General features: G+C 38.1%; 1 protein-coding gene across 3 annotated transcripts in view; it reads left to right on the forward strand.

Annotated features, from left to right (window-relative positions):
• SLC25A42 (solute carrier family 25 member 42) overlaps window positions 1-24908 on the forward strand; it is a 60206-nt gene that overhangs the window by 11989 nt on the left and 23309 nt on the right. For all 3 annotated transcript variants that reach the window (XM_069069748.1, XM_069069616.1, XM_069069703.1), the window contains exon 2: window positions 21529-21641. In XM_069069748.1, coding sequence (XP_068925849.1) covers window positions 21564-21641 — 78 coding nt within the window. In that variant the 5' untranslated portion in view covers window positions 21529-21563. The remainder of the gene's footprint in view (window positions 1-21528; window positions 21642-24908) is intronic.

Here is a 24908-nt window from a genome sequence, read left to right on the forward strand (position 1 = left end):
TTTTCCCCTTGTTCTTTGTGAGTAGAAATGTTTTTCTTTTTTTTTTTTTAAAGCAATCGGGGTTAAGTAACTTGCTCAAGGTTACACGGCCAGTTATTTCCGGGTGTGGTGCTGAGTGTCTGAGCCCGGATTTGATCCAGGTCATCCCGACACTGGAGCCCGTGCTCTTACTCGCTGTGCTACCTGGCCGCCCTATATATATAATTTTTAAACAAAGATCAGCTTCTCTTTCAGTTCCTTCCTCCTGCCCCCAAACCATTAGTTGAGAGGACAAGAATTAACAAAATCCTTGCTTCAATCATGTTGAATACATTGAATTATGTATGAATTACATAGTCAACTAAAACAAAATTTCTCATTGGTCATGTGTAAAAAAGAAAGATCTTAATCCATCAGTTCTCTCTCAGGAGATAAACATCATGTTTTGTCATTTTGTCATTTGTCAATTCTCTGGAATTGTGGTTTGTCATTATTACACTGGGAAAAGTTCAGCACAATAGTATTCCATCACTTTTATTACCATAATTTGTTCATCCATTCCCTAATTTATGAGCAATCCCTCAGATTCCCATTTTCTTGCCACCTCAAAAAGAGCTATAAATATTTTTGTACATCCTTAGAACTTGTTTTCCTTAGGACTAATGCCTCCCTTAATCTACTCTCTAATTCCCAATCCCCCTTCCCTTTTCCCTTCTATTTCAATGTTGAATGAAATGTACTTCTGTATCCAGTTTGTGTGTATGTTTATGTATATTATTCTTTCTTTTGACTTGTCCTCACTCCTCCTTAAATGTCTACTTGTGCACCCTCATTATGTGAGATTATTTTACCTAACCATCCTTTCCCCTCCCATCTCCACACTCCATTTCTCTTCCCCTCTCTTTTAATTCTTAACATCATCAAGCCAGGCCTTGTCTAATTGAACTGCCTCTATGACATCTGATGATGATAGGATTCAGAGGGATATATGTATTACTTCCTCATATATTAATGTGAGCAGTTTGTCCCTGTTAAATCCTTTATCGATGTTCATTTATGTTTACCTTTTTATTTTTCTCTTCACTCCTGTATTTGTACTTGAGTTTCTCCACAGTTTAGTCTTTTCATCAGGAATTAATACAAGTCCTCTATTTTATTAAAGGTCTATTTCCTCCTCATAGCATTATACTCAGTTTTGTTGTGTAAATTATTCTTGGCTATAAGTCCATATCCTTTGCCTTATGGAATATAATATTACAAATGATCTATTCCTTTCTAGTGGTAGTTGTCAAATCTGGACTTTAAAAGTTTCCTCATCAGAATTTTGTTGACTTTTTTCTAGATGTTAGGAAGAGCTTGTGAAGAGCTCACTATGTTGCTTCTATCACTCTGCCTTCTTGACTCCACTCTCCCCCTTCATTATTTGTCTCTTCAGGCAGGGTCTATAAGCCATTCTTCCATTTGGCTGTGATCTCCTTTTAATTTGTAGCATGAATATAAAAAATATGTCACATTGTGTACCAAGATGAGGTCAAAATGGGTACATGATTTAGAAATGCTATCATAAACAAACTAGGACTAATGTACCTGTTATACCGATAAAGGAAGAATGTATGACCAGATGAAAGACAGAAAACATCGTGGGATATAAAATGAATAATTTTGATTACATTAAATTAAAAAGGGTTTGTACAAACAAAACCAATACACCAAGATTAGGAGGAAAGCAGGAAACTGGGAGAAATTTTAAGCAAGTTTCTCTGATAAAGGCCTCATTTCTCAAATATATAGAGAATGGAGTCAAATTTATAAGAATTCAAGTCATTCCCTAATTGATAAGTGGTCAAAGGATCTGAATAGGCAATTGGTCAAAGGATCTGAATAGGCAATTTTCGGAAAAAGAAATCAAAACTATCCATAGTCATATGAAAAAGTGCTCCAATACTGCTGATAAGAGAAATTCAAATTAAAATAATTTGAGGTACTGCCTTACACCTAATTGTCTAATATGACAGAAAAGGAAACTGACAAATGCTGGAAGGGATGAGGAAAAATTGGGATGCTAAGGAACTGTTGGTAGAGTTGTAAACTGACCCATTTTGGAGAATAATTTGAAATTATGCCCAATTGCTATAAAAAAAACTATACATATCCTTTGACCCAGCGATACCAATACTAGGTCCGTATCCCAAAGAGATGAAAGAAAAAAGAAGTGCTTTATGTACAAAAATATTTATAGCAGTTCTTTTTATATAGTGGCAAAGAATTGGAAATTGAAGGGATGCCTATCAATTGGGGAATGGCTGAACAAGTTGTGGTATAGGATTGTAATGGAATACTATTGTGATATAAGAAATGGTGAGCAGAATGGTTTCAGAAAAACCTGGGAAGATTTATATGAACTGATGCAAAGTGAAGTGACTTGAACCAGGAGAACATTGTACGTAGTTATAGCAATATTGTACAGTGATCAACTGTAAATGACTTAGATATTCTTAGCAATATAATAATCCAAGACAGTTCCAAAGGACTTATGATAAAAAAAAATACTATTCACTTCCAGAGAAGGAACTTATGGGAGTATAAATGCAGATCAAAGCATACTTTTATTACTTTATTTTGCTTTCTTCTTCTTTTGTTTTGGTCTGTATTCTCTTTTGCAACATGGCTAATACATAAATATGTCTTGTGTGTCTCCATATGTATAATCTGTATCAAAATGCTTACCTTCTCAAGGAGGGGAGATGGGGAAGGGGGATAGGAATTTGGAATTTAAAAACAAAAAAGAATGTTAAAATTATTTTATATGTAATTGAGATAAATAAAATAAAAATATTTATAGCTTGAATATAAATATTGATATGACTCAGTTACCCAAAATAATGTGATTGATTATTTATCAGTCACTGGACAGGGATCTCACATGTAGAGTAGCAGTAACTAAGGTGATGTTTATAGATTATCTGGAAACTGCATGATTCTTAAAAATTCTTTTCACCTTTTCTGCATTATAGAAGCAGAAGGGAACCTCTGTGGACTGGGGGATAGTTTATATTTTCTTTTGTTTCATAGGTTGCCTTAGTTGAAGAATTCAGCATCAAAGGTCTGAGCCTCCTGGTGATCTTCTTCATTCTTTTTCTGTAGGTGGGAAATGATGGTTGAAAACGTTTAATTTATTAAAAAGCAGCTTTGCATTCTTTGCTGAAACTAAGTACTGTTTGTAAAATTAGAGTATTTTACTAGGTTTTCCTATTCTTTATTAAATGTTTACTGACTACAGACTTCTCGTCATACTCTTAATTCAGCAAATATTGGTTGAACACTTGTTAGGAGACTCTCTCAGCACCTACCTTAGTCACTGTAGGAAAGATAAAAGAAGTACAGGATATGCCTTCTTTGAACTAAAATATCCTTAGTGTAAACTTTTAGAACAGTAAGAATCCATTTAATCAAGTGCTGAATTTGAAATTAACAAGTGCACAAAATGGTATAATATAGGAAGGAAACAAGCCTTTATTAAGTCCATACTCTGTTCTGAGTGCTTTATAAACATGATCTCATTTGATCGTCACGACAACCCTGGGATGTAGGTGCTATTATTATCCCCATTTTACAGTTGGGGAAACTCAGGCAGGCATATAAGTTAACTGACTTGCCCAGGGTTATACAACTTGGAGGTTATCTGAGACTAGATTTGAATTCCAGTCTTCCTGACTCTAGGCTCAGCTCTCTAATTATATCTGCTGCCTAATTTTATAATGTTACAGGTGTTCATAAAGGCAAATATGATTGCTTTGAGCTGGAGCTATGAGGGAAAAACTTGAAAAACAGGTCCTTGAATACTAGGTTAAAGAGTTTGATTTTTATTTAGTAATAGTAATAATAATGGCATTTATGTAATGCTTTAAGGTTTGCAAATATCTCATTTTAGCCTCTTGAAGCTAAGAGACCCTTGAAGGTAGGCAGTATTATCCCCATTTTATAGATGAGGAAACCAAGGTGGACAGAAGTTAAAGTGACTTGCCCATGGTCACACAGTCAGTCAACCAGCATTTACTAAATATTATATGTCAGGCTTTGTGCTAAGCAAGGGGCATATCAAGAGAGGCAAACAGACAAACAAAAACCAGTCCCTACTTTCAAGGAACTTAGTCTAATAAGGAAGACAGCTTGTATACGACTATGTACAAACAAGATAGATACAGGATAAATTCAGGATAGCCTCAGAGGGAAGGTACTACGTTTCTGAGGGAGTGGGAAAGGCTTTTTGCAGAAGATGGAACTTAAGCTTAGACTTGGAAGGAGGACAGGGACACCAGGAGCTGGAGAGAGGTGCCGGGGATGAGGGATTGCCAGTGAAAATACCCCAAATGGGGTGATAGAGTGTCAGGTACAAGGAGCAGTAAGAAATCTTGAGTTACTAGATCATGGTGTCAGAAGACTGGGAAGGTAGGAAGGGGCCAAATTCTGAATGACTTTCAAAGCCAAATAAGGATTTTATATTTCTCCCAGAGATGATCACTAGAGTTGATTGAATAGGGAGGTGATCTGGTCAGACTTGTTAGGGTCTTTTTTAGAAATATTAGTTTGACAGCTAAGTGGAGAATGGATTGGAGTAGGGAGAGTTTCAAGACTGGGAGATCAAGCAGCAGACTGAGATCATGTTTGAATTCAGGTTTTTGTGACTTCAAGTCCAACCTCTATTCACTACTCTGCCAAGCTGTACCTATGAGACAATGGGAAGCCATTTAAGGCTTTTGAATGGGAAACAGTCATAATGAAAGTAATGTTTTAAGATGATTAATCTCCCAGAAGTGTGCAGGGTGGATTTATTAAGTGTCTGCCATGTGCCAGGCATTGTGCTAAGCTCGAGGAGACCACTTAGAAGGTAGAATGATGAGAGCTGGCGATGAGGGGCTGGTTTAGAGGAGTGGCTCAGGGAAAGACCCACAGAAAAATCTGGTAAGAGAGAATGCAGAAAAGTATTTGTAAGACAAATAAACACAGCACCCAAGATGGCTGCTAGCACAGGTTCACTCTTGGTCTGGTCAGACAGGAAAGACACTAAGAAGGTGTAGCTAATCTTACTTTATTCTAGTCTAGTTTCTCAGAAGAGGATTGCTGATAATGGGAGCACAAACTCCTACAGCATTCCCTAATTAGCCTTCTTGCAGGGGCTGGTGAGAAGGGGGGCAACTACCCCTACATCTCAATGGAGTCAGTTGAGATAGGCATAACTAGTGTATCCCCCTAAGTCCCCTCCAGCATCAGTGGGGGCCAGTTGAGGCACACACAGCATTTGTGCATTCGGCCCTGAGGTTCCCCATTCACTGGCCAATGACCACCTACTTTATAGGGGCAAGAGACAAAGAAGGCATGTTGCCAAGGGGTGACTTCATAAGGTTACGTTAAGTTTTAGCATTATCATGTCAACTCAGCACAGTACATGCACACTACATGTTTATGACTTTAAGCACAAATGTTCATATTGTTACAAGGTTATATAAAGATATGCAAGCGTGGTGGAGATGTTTTGAACCATAACTCTGGAAACTCATATCTGACACCTGGGAACAAGAGATTGCTATGGCCATGGATCCTGGGAAACTGAACTCTTAAGAAATAATAACAGAAATTCACATTATACACACTAAAATGTACCTTACACTAAAATTCACCTTACAGTATTGATACAGCCTAGTGACAGGTTAGATGTCAGAGATGAAAGAAGGGAAGGAATCATTGAGAAAACTAAGTCAGATTTAAGAAATTAGCTTTTCCTAAAAAGTCTGAGAACCGTCTTCCTTTTGGGTAAGAGGATTGTCATTCATTTGTAATGAGGTATTTCCTTGGCTGAATAATGTAGAATATAACATAAACTTTCTTGTATTGTGTCTTATTTGTGGTTATACACTTTGGTGAATCACTTTTGGGGAGTGTTAGAGACATTTTTCTTCCTCCCCATTTCCCTCATCCCAAAACAGGCCTGATATTTTTTCTTTCATCCCACTCCTAGAATGACTATAACGATAGATCACTAATTGACCCACTTCCTCAAAAAAATTTATTTATTTATTTATTTTTGGTTTTCAATATTGATTTCCACAAGATTTTGAGTTTTAAATCCCCCCCACAAGATGGCGTGCAGTGTGATATAGGCTCTACTTATACATTCATATTTTCACATTAGTCATGATGTAAAGAAAAATTAGAACTAATGGAACCATGAGAAAGAAGAAACAAAAGAGGAGAGCAAATAGTCTGCTTCTGTCTGCATTCAGACTCCAAAGTTTTTCTCTGGATGTGGATAGCATTTTCCATCGTGAATCTTTTGGTCCACCTCCTTTAGTGCCTCTTCAGCCATCTCACTCCAGCTGTTTCTTTCCTTTGTTCTTCTTGATTTGGAAAGAGCAGTCAGTCAACAAGAATTTGTTAAGCACTCACTATGTGTCAGGCATTGCTAAGCACTGAGGATACAAAGAAAGGTGAAAGATATTCCCTGCCCTTGAATAGCTCACATTCTGATGAGAGAGGCAACATACAAGTGGCATACACTATAACAGGAAGTAACCTCAGAGAGAAGGCACTAGCAGTGGGAGGGACTGGGAAAGGCCTTTTCTGGGAAGGTGGGATTGGAGCTGAGTCTCAAAAGAGGCCAGGGAAACCAGGAGGTGGAGGTGGAAGTGAGGAGGAAGAACATTCCATTTATGGATGACAGCCAATATAAAAGCACAGCATCTGGAAATGGGGTGTTGTATGATAGGCCAGCTAGATGACAGAGTATATGTGGAGGGAGAGATGTTGTATGAAGGTTAGAAAGGTAGGAAGGAGCCACATTGTGAAGGACTTTCAGTGCCAAAAAGAATTTGATATTTAATCCTGGAGTTAAATAGGAAATCCAGGAAGTTGTTTGGTGTGTGTGGGGGCCCCACAATGGGTGACATGGACAGACCTGCTCTTTGGCAACTACGCAGGAAGAGCCATTAATAAGCTATTGCAGCAGGCCAGTCCTCTTTGGATATTTGGATGTGAGAAGCTCTATCTTAAGTCTGAAACTCTCCATAAAGAGTCAAGTTGGTGAATTTCTGTTTCAGAAACTTAGAGCTCAGTTTCCAAAAGAATACCCAGAGAAAAATTTATTGGAGCCAAATAGATTACTATCCCAGGCATGATTTTTCTCCTGTTTTCCAATTTCTTACTATATGTTAAGAACTACAGACAGCTGACTGGAAAGCTGAAAACTTGGTGGAATGAGCCAGTGGTCATTGATATAGAAATGACATTATGATAATTCACATTTATATATTTTTTTCAGATTTGCAAAGTACTTTGTTGTGATCCCAGGAAGTAGCACAAGCCAGTGCTATTACACTGCCTAGATCATAGTAAGCACTGAATAAATGCTTGTTGACTTATTAACACTCTTTTACAGATGAAGAAACTGAGTCAAAGAGGTTAAGTGACTTGCCATGTAAGTGGCAAAGCTGGAATTTGAAGTCAGTATCATCCATTAAACACTTCAGCAGTAAACTCATTTATCAAGCTAGTTAACCACTCTCCTAGCAAGGCCTCAAGAAACAAGAGACATATTTTAGTTTTGTGAGGGCAGTGGACAAGAAGGAGAAGGAAGGTAAAGCATGTTATTAATCATGGGGTGATCCTGTTAGGGGTTATGGGCATTAAGAAAGCAAACTTTGACTACGTAGTTTCACCTAATACTATCCTGCTGCCAACAGTAACTTTTGTTGAAGGTAGTATTACAGAATCTCAAAGGTGGAAGGGGTCTCAGAAGCTATTTAATCCAAGTCTACCTGAATAAGAGGCCCCTGTAGAATAAACTGAGAAGTGGTTCAGTCATTGCTTCAGGTTATCTGGTAAGGAACTTTACTACTTCAGGACACAGACTTTTTCACTAATTGTTTGGAAGTTTTTCCTTATTTCAAGCCTAAATTAACACAGCATTGGTTTGAATAGATGAGCCTTTAACTTGATTATGTCAATTGTTTCCTTTTCCTATGACATTTCTTTGATTACCAGTTCGTTTGTATTAAACAAAGCCCCATTAATAAAAGGTGAAAAATAACATCATAATTGCCCTCAGAGAACTTATGGTCTTATAAACAAGTATTGTTTTATTTTATGTAATTATTATTATTGCTAATATTATATTACCTTAAGATTTAAAGCATCCTTCTAAATAGTGCTTTGCATGAATATATGTCATATATTTTGATGGTAATGTAGTATTTGTGTAGAGTTTGATATGCACCCTAAATGATTTTTTCAGGAAACTGTTTTTAGCTTTGGGGGCACATGTAACTCTTGTTTCAATTGTATATTCCATAGATATTATTTCACTTGTTAAGATACTGTAGATGTTATCACTGTTGCTTTAAGAGCCAAAGAAAACACTGAGGAAAAAAAGCAGTTTGTGCTGACAGTTTGGAAAGTCAGTTGAGAAAATGACTCCCTAAAGAGTCAGGGAAAGGTGAGTGTTTTATCTGAGATTCATGAGGGTCTATGAGGAATCCATGGAAAACACACAGAGAACAGTAATGTGAAACTTCCTCCTCTTGAAATTTGTTGTAATATGTTAAAAAGTAACCTCATAAAGAGAATTTGATAAAGAAATTTTTTCAGCAATTTGAAAAAGTCAGTTGAAAAATATCCATGTGACAGTATCTGTGTGACATTCAGTGTGGTAATTGTGAACTTGAGGATCTATCAACATCTATGGAGAGACCAGAGAGAAAGTCAGTGAGAATAAACTTTTTCCTTGTGAGAACCCCCATATATCCAACTGTAACACCAATGTGATACCCATAGCAGCTGCTATGAATATGCATATGTGTTTCCAGGATAGATTCACAAAATATAATAAACTCTCTTCTTCAAAGGCAAAACCAAAATATTTATTTGGAACATCATTATTAGGATACCAGGAAGTAAGATTTAGCAAGGTACTCATCACCAATCCAGGAAGTGCTGACATCTCAAGCATTCATTCTCTCAGGCTTCCCCACAAACAAGTCTCCCTAGGCAGTTCGTTCTTCCACTTTGCCTCTCTCACTCTCTTTCCTTTGGGCAGGCTCCTCCCACACTGGACTTCATGTGACTCAGGCTGTATCACAGCTGTGAACTGGGCTAGAGCTCAAAGGAGGTCACATAGGCCTATTAATGGGCGAGGAAGATCTTCCTAGTCCATTAACATTACACCAACCACAGCCAAATCCTGTTATTTCTACCTTCATAACATTTCTCATATATGCCCCACTTCTCACTATGACACTGCCACCATCCTGGTGAAGGCCTTCATCATCTCATATAGACTATTGCAAATAGGCTACTGATAGATATGCCTGCCTCAAGTCTCTCCCACTTCCATCCATATTTGATTAAACATGCAAATTGATCTTCCTAAAGCACAGGTCTGATCATCCCTCACCCAATTCAATCAACTCCTTTGTTTTCCTATCACCTCCAAGATAAAAAATGAAGTCCTACTTGGATTTTAAAGTTCTTAGTAACCGGCATCTTCCTACCTTTCTAATCTCTTCACATTTTACCTACCCCTAGGCCCCCACCACGACCACACCCATACTCTGTAATGTAGTGACCCTGGTTTCCTAACTGTTCCTTGTACTTCACACTTTATCTTCCAACCCCAAGGGTTTTCACTGGCTGTTCCTCACACTAAGAATGCTTTCCCTCCTCATCTCTTCCTACTTTTCCTGACTTTCTTCAAGTCTCAGCTAAAGTCCTGCCTTCTGCAAAAAACCTGTCCATGTCCTCATTAATCTTATTGCCTCCTGAAATTATCTCCAATTCACCCTATATAGAAGGTGTCCCCAAAGTCTCAGTGCAGTTTTCAGCATTAGTAGCCTTTGGAACACCCTACATATATATCCCATTTTCACATAGCTATTTGCATGTTGTCTCTCCCCTTAGATTGTGAACGCCTTGAGAGCAAGGACTACCTTTTGCTTTTATTTTCCCCCCCCTCACATTTCAGTTTATTTATTTTAGTTTAAAACATTCATTTCCACAAGATTTTGAGTTCCAGATTTTCTTCCCATCTCTCCCCTATCCCATGACAGTGTGCATTCTGATCACCCCTTCCCCTAATCTGCCCTACTTTCTATCACCACCCCCTTTTCTTATCCCCTTCCCATTCTATTTTCTTGTAGGGTAAGATAGATTTCTGTATTCCATTTCCCAGTTGCATGTAAAAAGAACTTTTAGCATTTGTTTTTTTAAAACTTTGAGTTCCAAATTCTCTCCCTTCCACCATCCCCACCCACCCTCATTGAGAGGGCAAACAATTCGATGTAGGTTGTACATGTGTAGTTACACATGTGAAGTTAACGCTTCCATAATAGTCATGTTATGAAAGACTAATTATTTTCTATCTATTCTATCCTGGCCCCTGTTTATTCTCTCCTTTGACCCTGTCCCTCCTCAAAAGTGTTTGCTTCTGATTACTCCCTCTTCCATTCTACCCTCCTTTCTGTTCCTCCCCCTCTCTTATTCCCTTCCCCCCTACTTTCCTGTAGGGTAAGATAGATGCCCATACCCAATTGAGTGTGTATGTTGTTCTCTCCTTAAACAAAATCCGATGAAGTAAGGTTCACTCATTCCCTCTCACCTTCCTCCCTTCCCTCCACTAAAAAAGCTTTTTCTTGCTCCTTTTATGTAAGATAATTTACTGCCATTCCACCTTTCCCTTTCTCCTTGTCCCAGTACATTCCTCTCTCACTCCTTAATTTTATTTTTTAGATATCATCCCTTCATAGTCAACTCACCCTGTGCCCTCTGTCTATATATATTCCCTCCAACTATCCTAATAATGAGAAAGGTCTCATGAGTTACAAATACCATCTTTCCATGTAGGATTGTAAACAGTTCAACTTTAATAAGTCCCTTGTGATTTCTCTTACCTGTTTACCTTCTCATGCTTATCTTGAGTCTTGTATTTAAAAGTCAATTTTTCTATTTAGCCCTGACTTCTCAAGAATGCATTAATTTGTGCTATGTCATTGAATATCTATTTTTTTCCTGCTTATGAATTGCACTTGGTTCTGCTGGGCAGGTGATTCTTGGTTTTAATCTTAGCTCCTTTGACCTCCAGTATATTATATTCCAAGCCCTCCAATCCCTTGATGCAGAAGCTGCTAAATCTTGTGTTATCCTGATTGTGTTTCCACAATACTTGAATTGTTTCTTTCTGAATGCTTGCAATATTTTTTCTTTGACCTGGGAACTCTCTAATTTGACCACGATATTCCTAGGAATTTTCCTTTTGGGATCTCTTTCAAGAGGTGATCAATGGATTTTTTCAGTGTCTATTTTACCCTCTGGTTCTAGAATATCAGGGTAGTTTTCCTCAATAATTTCTTGAAAGATAAATGTCTAGGTTCTTTTTTTGATCATGGTTTTCAGGTATTCCAATAATTTTAAAATGATCTTTCCCAGGTCTATTTTCCAGATCAGTTTTTCCAATAAGATATTTCTCATTGTCTTATATTTTTCATTCTTTTGGTTTTGTTTTATATTTATATAAAATATGTATATTTATATAAATATAAAATTTATAATCTTGATTTCTCATAGAGTCATAAGCTTCCATTTGCTCCATTTGAATTTTTAAGGAATTATTTTCTTCAGTGAGCTTTTGGACTCCTTTTTCATTTGGCCAATTCTGCTTTTTAAGGCATTCTTCTCCTCATTGACATTTTGGACCTAGTCTATTTTTTAAGGTGTTATTTTCTTCATTATTTTTTGGGGTCTCCTTTAGCAAGCTGCTGACTTGTTTTCATGATTTTCTTGCATCACTCTCATCTCTCTTCCTAATTTCTTCCTCTGCTTCTCTTGATTTTCAAAAAGCTTTTTGAGCTCTTCTATGACATGAGACCAATTCACATTTTTCTTAGAGACTTTGAATATAGGAGTTTTGACTTTTGACTGTATGTTTTGATCTTTCTTGTCACACCAAAGTAAGACTATAGTCTGAGTTCTTTTCCATTATTTGGTCATTTCCCCAGCCAATTACTTGACTTTTTAACTCTTTGTTAAGGTAGGTCTCTGCTTCCAGTGTGGAGGGTGCACAGGCCCAAGCTTCAGGGGTTTTGTACAGCTATTTTCAGAGATACTTCTAGGGATTTGTAAGTTTTCAGTTCTTCCAAGGTGGTATAATCTAAGGAGAGGTGTTTACTCCTTTCCCGGCCTGTGCTTTCGTCATTGAATGTCAACAAGCACTCTTTTCTGCCCTGGAACTGTGAAGAGGGTTCCTTCTGCACTGCTGCCACAAGCTCTCTGATGCCAGTGTTCCTCCTTGCCCCAGGACTGCGACCCCGATCCAAGTATGGGCAAAGCAACAGAGTCCTGCCTCAGTGCCAGCAAAGAGATCCCTGTAATCTCGTTAGATCCTTTTACTGTCAGTGGGCTGAGAGCTCTGCTGTGACTGCTGCCCCAGATGCACTAGGACTGGAGCTGGTATGTGCTCCTTTCTCACCCAGGTCTGACAGACTTTTTCCACTGACCTTCTAAGTTGTCTTTGGTGTTTGTGGGTTGAGAAGTCTGGAAACCACCTCAGCTGTCAATGATTCAGTCCCTTGAGGCCTTCTCTGGGTTTGCTCATGCCTTGGTCTGTGCCAGGGCAATCTCTTCTAGCCCTGCACAACAGAACTTTCCTGTTGACCATCCAGGTTGGCTTGGACTAGAAATTTGTTTCACTCTGTAATTTTGTGGGTTCTGTTTCTCTGGAATTTGTTTAGAGTCTTTTTTTTGGCTGTTCATTTTTTTAAATTAAATTTTATTTTTCTTTTTAGTTCACATCATTCATTTCTACAAGATTTTGAGTTACAAATTTTCTCCCTGTCTTTCCCCTACCCACCACCCCAAAACAGTGATCCCACTGTATACCCTCTCCCCAAATCTGTTCTCTCCTATATCCTCTCCCATTCCCCCTCCAATTTTCTGTCAGGGCAAGATGAATCTCCATCTTCCAGTGCCTGTATATCTTATTTCCCAATTGCATGTAATAATAATAATAATAATAATTTATATATATATATATGCATTTTAAACATTTTATTTTAAAACTTTGAATTCTAGTTTCTTTCCTTTCCTCCCTCATCACCCACTCTTACTGGGAAGATAAGCAATTCAATATAGGTTGTAAGTGTGTATCAATGCAAAACATGTCCATAGTGGATATATTATGAAAGACTGACTATATTTCCCTCCATCCTATTCTGTCCCCCACTTCTTCTATTCTCTACTTTGACCCTGTCCCTTTTCAAAAGTGGGTGCTTCTAACTATCCACCCCCCAGCCTGCCCTCCCTTCCATCATTCCCCCTCTTATCCCCTTTCCCCCTACTCTCCTGGAGGGTGAGATACCCTTTTTAGTGTGTATGTCATTCCCTCCCTAAGCCAAATTCAATGACAGTAAGGTTGACCCATTCCCTTTTGCCTTCCTGTTCTTCCCTTCCATTGAAACAGTTTTCCCTTGCCTCTTCTATATGAGATAGTTTGCCCCATTCTGTCTCTCCCCATCTCCTCTCATTATATTCCTCTCTTACCTCTCAATTTCACCTTTTAAGTATCATCCCTTCCTATTCAATTGATCCTGTGCCCTCTGTCTGTGTATACCTGCACACATATGCACATACACCTACATATTCATATGCCCATATACCCTCCTATATAGACATATATACATATATATATATATATATGTATGTACACACACACATTTCTATTCCCTTCAACTATCCTCATACTGAGAAAAGTTTCATAAGTTGCAATTATTGTTTTTCCATGTAGGAATGTAAATAGTTCAACTTTGATAAGTTCCTTATGATTTATTTTCCCTGTTTACCTTCTCATGCTCTCTTTCTTCTTGTATCTGAATGTCAAGTTTTCTAGCCAACTCTGTTTTTTTCATCAAGAAAGCTTGGAAGTCCTCTATATCATTGAATGACCATATTTTCCCCTGAAACATTATACTCAGTTTTGCTGGGTAGGTGATTCTTGGTTTTAATCCCAGCTCCTTTGCCCTCTGGAATATCATATTCCAAGCCCTTCCATCCTTTATTGTAGAAGCTGCCAGATCCTGTATTATCCTGATTGTGTTTCCACATTATTCAAATTGTTTCTTCCTGACTGCTTGTAATATTCTCTCCTTAATCTGGGAATTCCGGAACCTGGCTATAATATTCCTAGGAGTTTTCTTTTTGACATCTTTTTCAGGAGGTGATTGGTGAATTCTTTCAACCTCTATTTTGCCCTCTGGTTCTAAAACATCAGGGCAATTTTTCCTTGAGAATTTCCTGAAGGATGATTTCTAGGTTTTTTGTTGTTTTTTTTTATCATGGCTTTCAGGTAATACAATAATTTTTAAATTATCTCTCCTGGATCTATTTTCCAGGTCAGTGGTTTTTCCAATGAGATATTTCACATTATCTTCTATTTTTTCATTTGTTTAGATGTTTAATAGTATCTTGATTTCTCATAAAGTCATTAGCTTCCATTTGCTCCAATCTAATTCTGAAGGAATTATTCTCTTCAGTGAGCTTTTGAGATTCTTTTTCCATCTGGCAAATTCAGCTTTTTAAGGCACTCTTCTCCTCACTGGCTTTTTGGGCCTCTTTTGACATTTGAGTTAGGCTATTTTTTTAAAGTGTTATTTTCTTCAGTCAGGTTGTTGACTCTCTTCAGTAAATTCATGTTAGCAAACATTGATTAAGTACCTTGTAAATTCAGGGCACTATACTGTTAGATAAAAGTGTTAACCATAGATCTTGTAGTAGTTAATAGAGAAGAACAGAAGTAGATGTCATACAAAGTAACTGTGGATGCCCAAGATAATTCTGTGCCAGGTCTGAGGAAAGAAAGAAGTTTGGAGGAGCCCTGAGATCATACCATATGAGTATTATGTGACTAGAGGGGAAAAAAAAGGAGTGTGGGAGGGTAGGAAGGTCCAGTGTCACATGATATAACTGGCTTCAAGTACTTGAAGGACTGTCATATGGCAGAGAGGCACATTTAGGTTGGATATAAGGAAAAACAGAGCAGTTCAATAGAGGAATGGGCTTCGCTATAATGATATTGTATAAATATTTTCATTTCTACTTTAATGTTGAGTACTTACTGGCTTCATGACAGGACAAATCTCTTTTTTTCTTTTATAATTCTATTTTGTTTTCAGTTCCAGATTTTCTCCCTCCCCCACTCCCATCCCCTTCTTCATCATTTGAAGAGGCAAGAAATACAAAATCCATTACAAATATTAAGTCATTCAAAACAGCTGTCCACATTAGGCTGTCCCTTTTCAAAAGTGGGTGCTTCCAATTTCCTTCCCCTCTAGCCTGCCCTCACTTCCATCATCCCCCCTCTCATCCCCTTCCCCCCTATTCTCCTGTAGGGTGAGATACCCTATTTAGTGTGTATGTCATTCCCTCCCTAAGCCAAATTCAGTGAGGATAAGGTTGACCCATTCCCTTTTGCCTTCCTGTTCTTCCCCTCCATTGTGACCATTTTCCCTTGCTTCTTCTATATGAGATAGTTTACCCCATTCTGTCTCTCCCCATCTCCTCTCATTATATTCCTCTCTCACCTCTTAATTTCACCTTTTAAGTTTCATCCCTTCCTATTAAATTGGTCCTGTGCCCTCTATGTTTACCTGTACACATATATACACACATTCACACACATATTCACATGCCCATATATACCCTCCTGCATATACTTATTTATTTTTTTAGTTTTTGCTTTTTGGAGGGCAGTTGGGATTAAGTAACTTGCCCAAGGTTACATGACTAGTTTTTTTGTGTGGGTGTTAAGTGTCTGAGGCCGGAACCGAACTCCGGTCCTCCTGACTCCATGGGCCGGCGCTTTAGTCACTGACTACATAGACTTATATATGTATGTGTGTTTATTTATATACATTTCTATTCCCTTCAACTATTTTCATACTGAGAAAAGTTTCATAGGTTACAATTATCATTTTTCCATGTAGGGATGTAAATAGTTCAACTTTGATAAGTTCTTTATGATTTCTTTTCCCTGTTTGCCTTCTCATGCTTCTCTTGCTTCTTGTATCTGAATGTCAAATTTTCTATTCAACTCTGTTTTTTTCATCAAGAAAGCTTGGAAGTCTTCTATATCATTGAATGACCTTATTTTCCCCTGAAACATGATACTTGGTTTTGCTGGGTAGGTGATTCTTGGTTTTAATCCCGGCTCCTTTGCCCTCTGGAATATCATATTACAAGCCCTTCAATCCCTCAGTGTAGAAGGTGCCAGATCCTGGGTTATCCTGATTGTGTTTCCACAATATTAAAATTGTTTCTTCCTGGCTGCTTGTAATATTTTCTCCTTGATCTGGGAATTCTGGAACCTGACTATAATATGCCTAGGACTTTTCTTTTGGGGATCTTTTTCAGGAGGTGATCAGTGGATTCTTTCAACCTCTATTTTGCCCTGTGGTTCTAAAACAACAGGGAAATGTTCATCTGACAAATTAGGCTTTCTTCTCCTCATTGCCTTTTTGAGCCTCTTTTGCCATTTGAGTTAGTCTATTTTTTTTTTTTTTGCTTTTTTTTGGAGGGCAATTGGGGTCAAGTAACTTGCCCAAGGTTACATGGCTAGTTATTTTGTGTGGGTGTTAAGTGTCTGAGGCCAGAACCGAACTCAGGTCCTCCTGACTCCGGGGCCGGCGCTTTACTCACTGGGCCACCTAGCCGCCCCCCTAGTTAGTCTATTTTTTAAGATGTTATTTTCTTTAGTCATGTTGTTGACTCTCATTTCATAATTTTCTCGTATTGTTCTCATTTCTCTTCCCAATTTTTCCTCCACTTCTCTTATTTGGTTTTCAGAATCCTTCTTAAGGTCCTCCTTGGCCTGCAACCAGTTTGTATTTTTCTTGGAAGCTTTTGGTGCAGGATTTCTGACTTCGTTGTCTTCCTCCTCTTTCATGGTTTGATCCTTTTTGTCCCCAAAATAGGAGTGTAAAGTTGGGTTGCTCTGTTTGCTTTGCTTCCTTTGCCTGCTCATGTTGCCACTCAATTACTTGACTTTTGGGCTTTTTGCCACAGTAGGACTCTGCCACCAGACAGGTCCCAAACACTGGGGTTTTCTCGGCTGCCAAAGTTATTAATTGGGTGCCCTCTCTGAAGCCTCCATACTGTTTGGCAAACTGGTCGCACTCCCCAGGACCTCCACTTTCTCACTTTGTCCTTAGCATCTATGGGTTGATAATTCTGGAAACTGCCACAGCTGCTGGTGATATGAAGTCCCTCCAGCCAACTGCTGGTCAGGCCCGCCCTGAGGCTAAAACCTCTGGTGAACAGGGCTGGTGGGGTCGGCTCCCAGAGCACTGCCAGGCTGTTCTCAGTGGGAGGTTAGCTTCTCTGTGTCATTTTGTGGGTTCTGTAGCTCCAAAGTTTGTTCAGTCACCTTTTACATGAATTGGAGGAGGTGGGAGCCCAGGTCCTGCAGAAGTCCTGTTTCTACTCCTCCATCTTGACTCCCCCCCCCCATATACATTTATTTAAACATTTTCACATTAGTAGTGATGTAAAGAAGAATTAGAACCACTGGGAGGAACCACAAGAAAGAAGAAACAAAACAAAACAACAAAAAAGAGAGCAAATAGTATGCTTTAATCTTCATTCAGACTCTGTAGTTCTTTCTCTGAATGTGGACAGCATTTTCCATCAGGAATCTTTGGAGTTGTCTTAGATCATTGAATTGCTGAGAAGAGCCAAGTCTATGAAAGTTAATTATTGCTTGGTGTGGCTGTAACTGTGTACAGTGTTCTCCTGGTTCTACTCACTTCACTCAGCATTAGTTCATGCAGGTCTTTCCAGGTTTTTCTGTAGTCCGGTCTTGTTCATTTCTTAAAATAGCTATTATTACTTACTAAATTACTATCACGTAATTAGACCCAATAATACAACTCTTGTTCTCTACACAATTTCTACATAGAATCTGAATTGGAAGGGATATCAGACCAAGTATTCTTATCCATGCCTAAAACATGAATCCCCTCTAAAAATATCTGCCCCAGAATAGTCATTCAGTCCCTGATTGAAGACCTCTAAAGATGAGAAACTCACTACCTGTATTTTTCTTCTTGCTGTCACTTTAGTTTAGGTCCTCGCTACTTTTATTTTTAAAATTGTTTTATTGCTGTCTTATTTTTATACGATAATCTTAGCTTTATGTCCTAGTCCTGTCCCTGGTTAAAAATGAAAACAATGATATTTAAGCAAATCTAGTGGACAGAACAGTCTATTGTAGATTGTATATTTTCTATGTTCATAGCTCCTACGCTTCTTACCAAGAAATTCTCTAGATTTTTAGATTATACATTATAATTTGTCTCTTTTATATTATAATTTTATTTCTTTTCATACATTATTGAAGTCATAGTAAATATTGGTTTGGGTTCTTCATGCTATATCATTTTGTATATTTCTCCCATGTATCTCAGAAATCTTCATTCATTGTTGTGTCATAATAATATTCCATTATATTCCATTCCATTCATATCCGTTTATGAATTAGACCTTTAATTCAACATTCATTCAATAAACATTTATTTAGTAAACAGTACTTACAGCAATATAAGTTTATAGCAGTCCTTTTTGTAGTAGCAAAGAACTGGAAACAAAGGTGATGCCCATTGATTTATGGTGTGGATAAGTAAAATATGGTACAGGAATGTAATAGAATATTCTCTAGGAAGCTGCATAGCATAATGGAAAGAGCCCTGGCCAGAGTCAGGGGATCTGGCTTGTGATGTTTGTAACTTGGGCTGAGTCATATAACCTCCTTGGGTCTCAGTTTCCTTACCTGTAAATTGAGGAGGTAGGTCCAAGATGGTCTGTGGGCTCTTTTTCAGTTTTATATCTATAATACTGTGATCATTGTGTTGCAGGAAATTATGAATATGGTAAATGTTGTTGTAGTTTGTCCTTTTCAAAGAGGACCAGTGACATCATGGGGTGATGTCCAACTCAGGGGTGAATTGGATTTAAGTGAGGCACAGTTGAACAAATTCATCAGCTTCACTCTCTCTTCCAGAGTCATTGAAGTTCAGTGGCAGAACAAGAGTTAGGACAACTGGCAATGAACTTGTGACCAGTGACTTGTGGATGACCTGGAAGTCTTTGATATTTTCATGGCTATTGGAACAGATTGTTTTCATATGCCCATTCCTCTAGGGAAAGTCTTCACATGCTTGGGGTAGACATCTCTAACTTAGTGACAGGTTTGAGACCTGTGGGTTACCTTCAGACTGGGTTAGCCTGTCTGCTGAGATGGTTTTTTCAGGGTGTGGCCATTGTGATTGCTACAGCTTATCATTACATAGTAAATGCAGAGAAGCACAGGAAGACATAGATGAACCATGAAATAGTAAAGTGAAATAGGAAGGAAAATCCAGCAAAGTAATTGAAAAAAATGCTAAGGGATCACAATAGCTGAGTTTGGACCTGAAATGAGCATATTCTTCTCTGTCCTTTTATTTTCCCTGAGTTCCCTTTTTTAAAAAAAGTCTTATTTAATATTTTATTTTTCCCCATTTAATGTAAAAACAATTTTAACATTATTTTTTTTCAGATTTTGAGTTCCATATTCTCTCCCTCCATCCCCTGCCCCCCACATTGAGAAGGCAAGCAGTTTGACATAGGTTAAACACATATTGTTATGAAAAGCACATTTCTATGTAAGTTATTCAGTGAAAGAAAGCATAGACAAAAAATACCCCAGAAGAAATAAAGTAAAGAAGAAGTATCTTTGATCTGCATTCAGGTTTTACCAGTTCTTTTTCTGGGGGTGGACAGCACCTTTCATCATAAATCCCACAGAATTGTCTTAGATCATTGTATTGCTGAGAATAGCTAAATTATTCATAGTGGATCACCATACAATATTTGCTGTTACTTAGTGTACAATGTTCTCCTGGTTCTGCTCATTTCACTTTGCATCAGTTCATGTAAGTCTTTCCATGTTTTTTTTTTTTCTTTCCTGAGAGCATCCTGCTCATCATTTCTTAAAGCACAGTAGTATTCCGTCACAGTCATATACATACAGCTTGTTCAGCCATTCCCCAATTGATAGACATCCCCTCGATTTCTAATTCTTTGCTACCACTAAAAGAACTACTGTAAATATTTTTGTATAGCTAGACCCTTTACCTTTTTGGTATTTTTTTATCTCTTTGCCTCTCTGTCTGTCTTCTTTACAGAGGCAAAAAACCATTACTGTAGAGCACATAGGAAGTGTCAAAAGAATAACTTTTCTGTGGCAGAGGGATTCTTTGTTCAGGTAGTGTACAAAGTAGGTGCCCTTCAAGCTCCCTCCCAAACCAACAAACATAAAACATTTCAACATACAAAGAAAAAAGAATTGCATATGTAACTGTATATGTAGGTTTGTTTTGTTTTGTATTTTTTACACAAAAGTGTATATTAAACTTAACATGATAGTAACAGATCTGCCCTACTTGTCTTTACCCCCTCCTGAACTTCCTTCTGCTTTTTTCTATGTATGTTAAAAAATGTTTCATTAACAGTATTTTTTTCCCACATTACTATCATCACCCACCAACTCCTGCCCTCCTTTGTAACAAATATGGACAACTGAAAAGTTAATACATGGGCCTTGTCTGTCTGTCAAGGGGAAAATTTTCTCATTTAGGAACTCCCTATTGCCCATAAAATTACTGGTCTAGTCCTTATTCCCTTCATTCACATACCACCTTCATATTCTGCAATAATATACTGTAATTTGTTTAGCTATTCCATAAGTCACCCACTTTGTTTTTCATTCTTTGCTACTATACAAAGTGCTGCTATAAAAATTTGGTGCATATGAATCCTTTCTTTCTGTCTTTGATCTCTTTGAGGTACAGTGTATGCCCAGTAGTGGTAATGACTCAGGTTAAACTCACAGTGTAGTGACATTGTACATACAGCTCCAAATTACCAGAAAACAATTAGATTCTTTTGCAACTCCATGAGCAATACATTACTGTGCCTGTCCACCCACAGCCCCTGAAAGTCATTTTCCTTTTGTAGCATTTTTTGCGAAGTTGCTTTCATTTTTCTCATTAGTGATTTGGTTGATAATTTCATTGTGATTTCTGTAGGGCATTAAGAATTTACAAATTATTTTCCTCATAGAAATCTTGTGAGGTAGGAAGTGCAAGTTATTTTTATCCTGATTTTATATATGAGGAAACTGAGGCCAAAAGAAGCTCAATGATTTGGTACAGTCATCTTTTATTGGTAAGTAGCAAAGCTAGTACTTGTTCCTGGGGTTCCTGGTCTGAAGTCTAGGGTCCTTGTCACAACACCATTCTGCTTTAGAGGAACAACTGTTGCTTGTTTGGGGTGGAAAAGTCTTTCTTTTAGTCTACTCTGATTTCAGCCTTGGGATCATAGAACTGGAAGTGACCCCAACACATCATTGGTTTCTATACTCTGCCTTGAGGTAGATGAGTTCTGTGTGGCTTACTGTATGTTTTTGTTTTCACCTAGGAATACCATCCTCTACCATTATCAACAAGACTGGTATGGGTAATGGTGTGAAAGAAGCTTCTGTGGGTTTAAAAGAGGAGGATGTGAAGCCCATTCTACCAGTTAATGGCGAGGTAAATACACTGAATGCTTTCCTTTATGGTAGCCTTGTTTAATGTGTAGATCTGCCCTGGCAGATATGCTTTTTCTCAAAATTACTTCTGTGAAGGAACAATATAGTGAATGGAAACTTAGCATGTACTCTCCATGGTTGTCAAGACAAAGGGGTGTGTGTGTGTGTGTGTGTGTGTGCGCGTGTGTTATATATATGTATATACATGTGTATAATACATATACATGTAATTATGTATATACACATATGCATGTGTATGTATGTGTGTGTATGTACACATACATATGTGTATATTATGTATCTCAAACAGATTTGCTTGCTTATCTGTTCTTGCTAAGGTTAGTAGGACTTATTTTAATAATAATACTTCAGGGGCGGCCAGGTAGCACAGTAAGAGCACCGGCCCCAGAGTCGGGATGACCTGGGATCGAATCCGGGCTCAGACACTTAGCACCCACCCAGAAACACCTGGCCTTGTAACCTTGAGCAAGTTACTTAACCCCAATTGCTTAAAATAATAATAATACTTCAAAGATCAGTGATTGGGTTGGTGTGGGTCTTTCCTTCACCAGTACTGATTGCAGCGTCCTTTATAACTTAGTAGCTTGTGTTCAAGGATTACTTTAGCTGAAAAACTCACAGCCCTATGACCAACTTGGTGAGTTTGATCCTTGGGCAGCAGACATATAGTCTATCATCAGGCCTTCTATCTAAGCCTTTCCTGATTGGTAGAACATTCAAGAGCTTACTCTCCACTGGAATAGCCTTCTAGAACTAAGAGTCACCTCCAGGCCATGATGAGGCATTGGAGAAGAACATTAACAGAAGTCTAATAATAATCGTGAACTTTATGTTTTACTCAATGATATAATTTTTACTTTATTGAAGAGCATAACAGCCATGTTTATGTATGTAGTGTCTAATGCACATTTATCTTATTTGGGTTTCACAGGAACACTATGAGGGAAAGGTGGAATAAAAGTATTGATATTACCATTTTGAAGATTAGGTAATAACTAAGACAGGATTGAAACTTGGTCTTTTGGTTCTAAGTTCTATGTTCTTCCTTTAAAAAAAACTTTATAGATTTTTTTTTTTTGGCAGAGAGGGCTCATCACTGTCTATTTATTTTTTGGCAAGCAGCAATTTACATATTTTTTATAATTAATTTATTTTTAGTTTTCAACATTCAGTTCCACAAGCTTTTGAGTTTTAAATTTTCTCTACTTCCCTCCCCCCCTTCACCAAGACAGTGTGTAATCTGATATAGGCTCTACATATGCATTCATATGAAACATTTTCACATTAGTCATGTTGTAAAGAAGAATTAGAGCCAATGGGATGAACTCCAAGAAAGAAGACACAAAACAAAACAAAAAAAGGGAGAAAATAGTATGCTTTGATCTGTTTTCAGACTCCATAGTTCTTTCTCTGGGTATGGATAGCATTTTTCATCATGAGCCTTTTGGAGTTGTCTTAGAACCTTGCATTGCTGAGAAGAGCTAAGTCTATCAAAGTTAGCCATTGCACAATGTGGCTGTAACTTTGTACAGTGTTCTCCTGGTTCTGCTCCCCTCACTCAGCATCAGTTTGTATAAGTCTTTCAAGGTTTTTCTGAAGTCCACCTTTTTATCATTTCTTACAGCACAATAGTATTCCATATATTCATATACCATAACTTGTTCAGCCAGTTGATGGGGCCCCTCAATTTCCAGTTCTTTGCCACCACAAAAAACTGCTATAAATATTTTTGTACATGTGGGTCCTTTTTCCGTTTTTGTGATCTCTGGGATATAGCCCTAGAAGTGGTATTGCTGGGTCAAAGGGTATGCACTTTTATAGCCTTTTGAGCATAGTTCAATTTGCTGTCCACTGTGATGTAATGTAATGCCAAGCAAAGGCAACTTCCCAAAGTTCAAAATACCAGCATAGGTGCTCTCCATTTTATTCAGTGAAAAATTAAGAACAGAGAAGATCAAAATATGACATCATTCAAAATACAGCATTTACTAAGTGTGATTCAATAATCTCCAAGTACTTCCCCACCCCAGGACATTACATTCATTTAATCAATCACAAAGTCCCTCTTCTAAATACTACTCCACCCCTAGGCTGCACATTCATTTAGTCCATCACAAAGCTCCAGTTCTCAAATGGAGATTAGTTTCCAATCATAAGTAAAGTACATTCATTTGTTCAATCACAGAGCACAAAAAGGTCAAAAGTTCCCCACCCTTGGATCACAATTGAATCTACCCCAGAGTTACAACAAGCTTAAGCACAGCACTTAATACCCAAATGGAGGTCTTTTCTTCATCTTGACAGAAGGCAAGTTCTCAGCAATCTTTGTTCCTGGGGAGACAAAGCTTAACTTAGCAAGGCCACAAGATACATTGCCAGTCTCTTCATTAATTCATTCTCTGTCTGCAGAACAGTCCTAGGACCCCTGAAAACATTAGCAAAACCCTCTTCCAGGATTTCTGTAAACATACAACAAGAAAATCCTTCTTCAGGGCTGCTGAACCAACAGCAAGGTTCCAAGCCTCCTGCAACAACAGCACTGTCCTTCACCAGTGGACAAATCTGGCAAAACAATATCAAAACAGACAGACAAAGTACCAGCAAAACAGCCATGACTCCTCAGTCCTTGGCAGCTCTGGGTAGCAGGTCTCAAAAGTTCTGGGCAATTCAAAGTGGTCTTCAGCAATCCTCTCAGTCTCTCTCTGCCTCCAAAGGTGCTGCTTCCAAAAAGTTTTTCTGCCTCTCTCTTGTGTCTCTCCAAATCTACTTCACCAGCTCCTCCCAGTTCAGCCCTCTCTTTTCACGTCAACAAGTCCATCCCACAAGTGGGATTCACAAGCTCTGGGTTTTAACAAGATCGAACCAAAAACCAAGCCAATACAGGGGAATCTTTAAATTCCATTACTATTACAAATGGTTGGATCAATTCACAACTCTACCAACTCTTTCATTTTACATTTGAGGAAACTGAAGCCTAAAGTGATGAAGTGACTTGTTCAGGGTCACACAGGTACTGAGTGGTAGTCAGGATTTGAACTCAGGTCTTCTGGACTGTAAGGACAGAGAGAAGTTAGCAGAACTAGCAAAGCAGTATACACAATAACTACAGAAATGTAAAAATGAAAGAACAATGACTAAGATTGGCCCCAGGGAAAGAGTTCAGAAAATGAACCTCCTTTCCTTCATTATCAAGGTGGGGGACTATGATTCAGGGCAATGTGTTGCTTTGTTTTGCCGAATTGTATTT

Source organism: Petaurus breviceps, unplaced genomic scaffold (assembly GCF_028583685.1).
Source record: "Petaurus breviceps papuanus isolate PSGF00001 unplaced genomic scaffold, PetGlider_PUasm1.0 108, whole genome shotgun sequence".
Taxonomy (NCBI): Eukaryota; Metazoa; Chordata; class Mammalia; order Diprotodontia; family Petauridae; genus Petaurus; species Petaurus breviceps.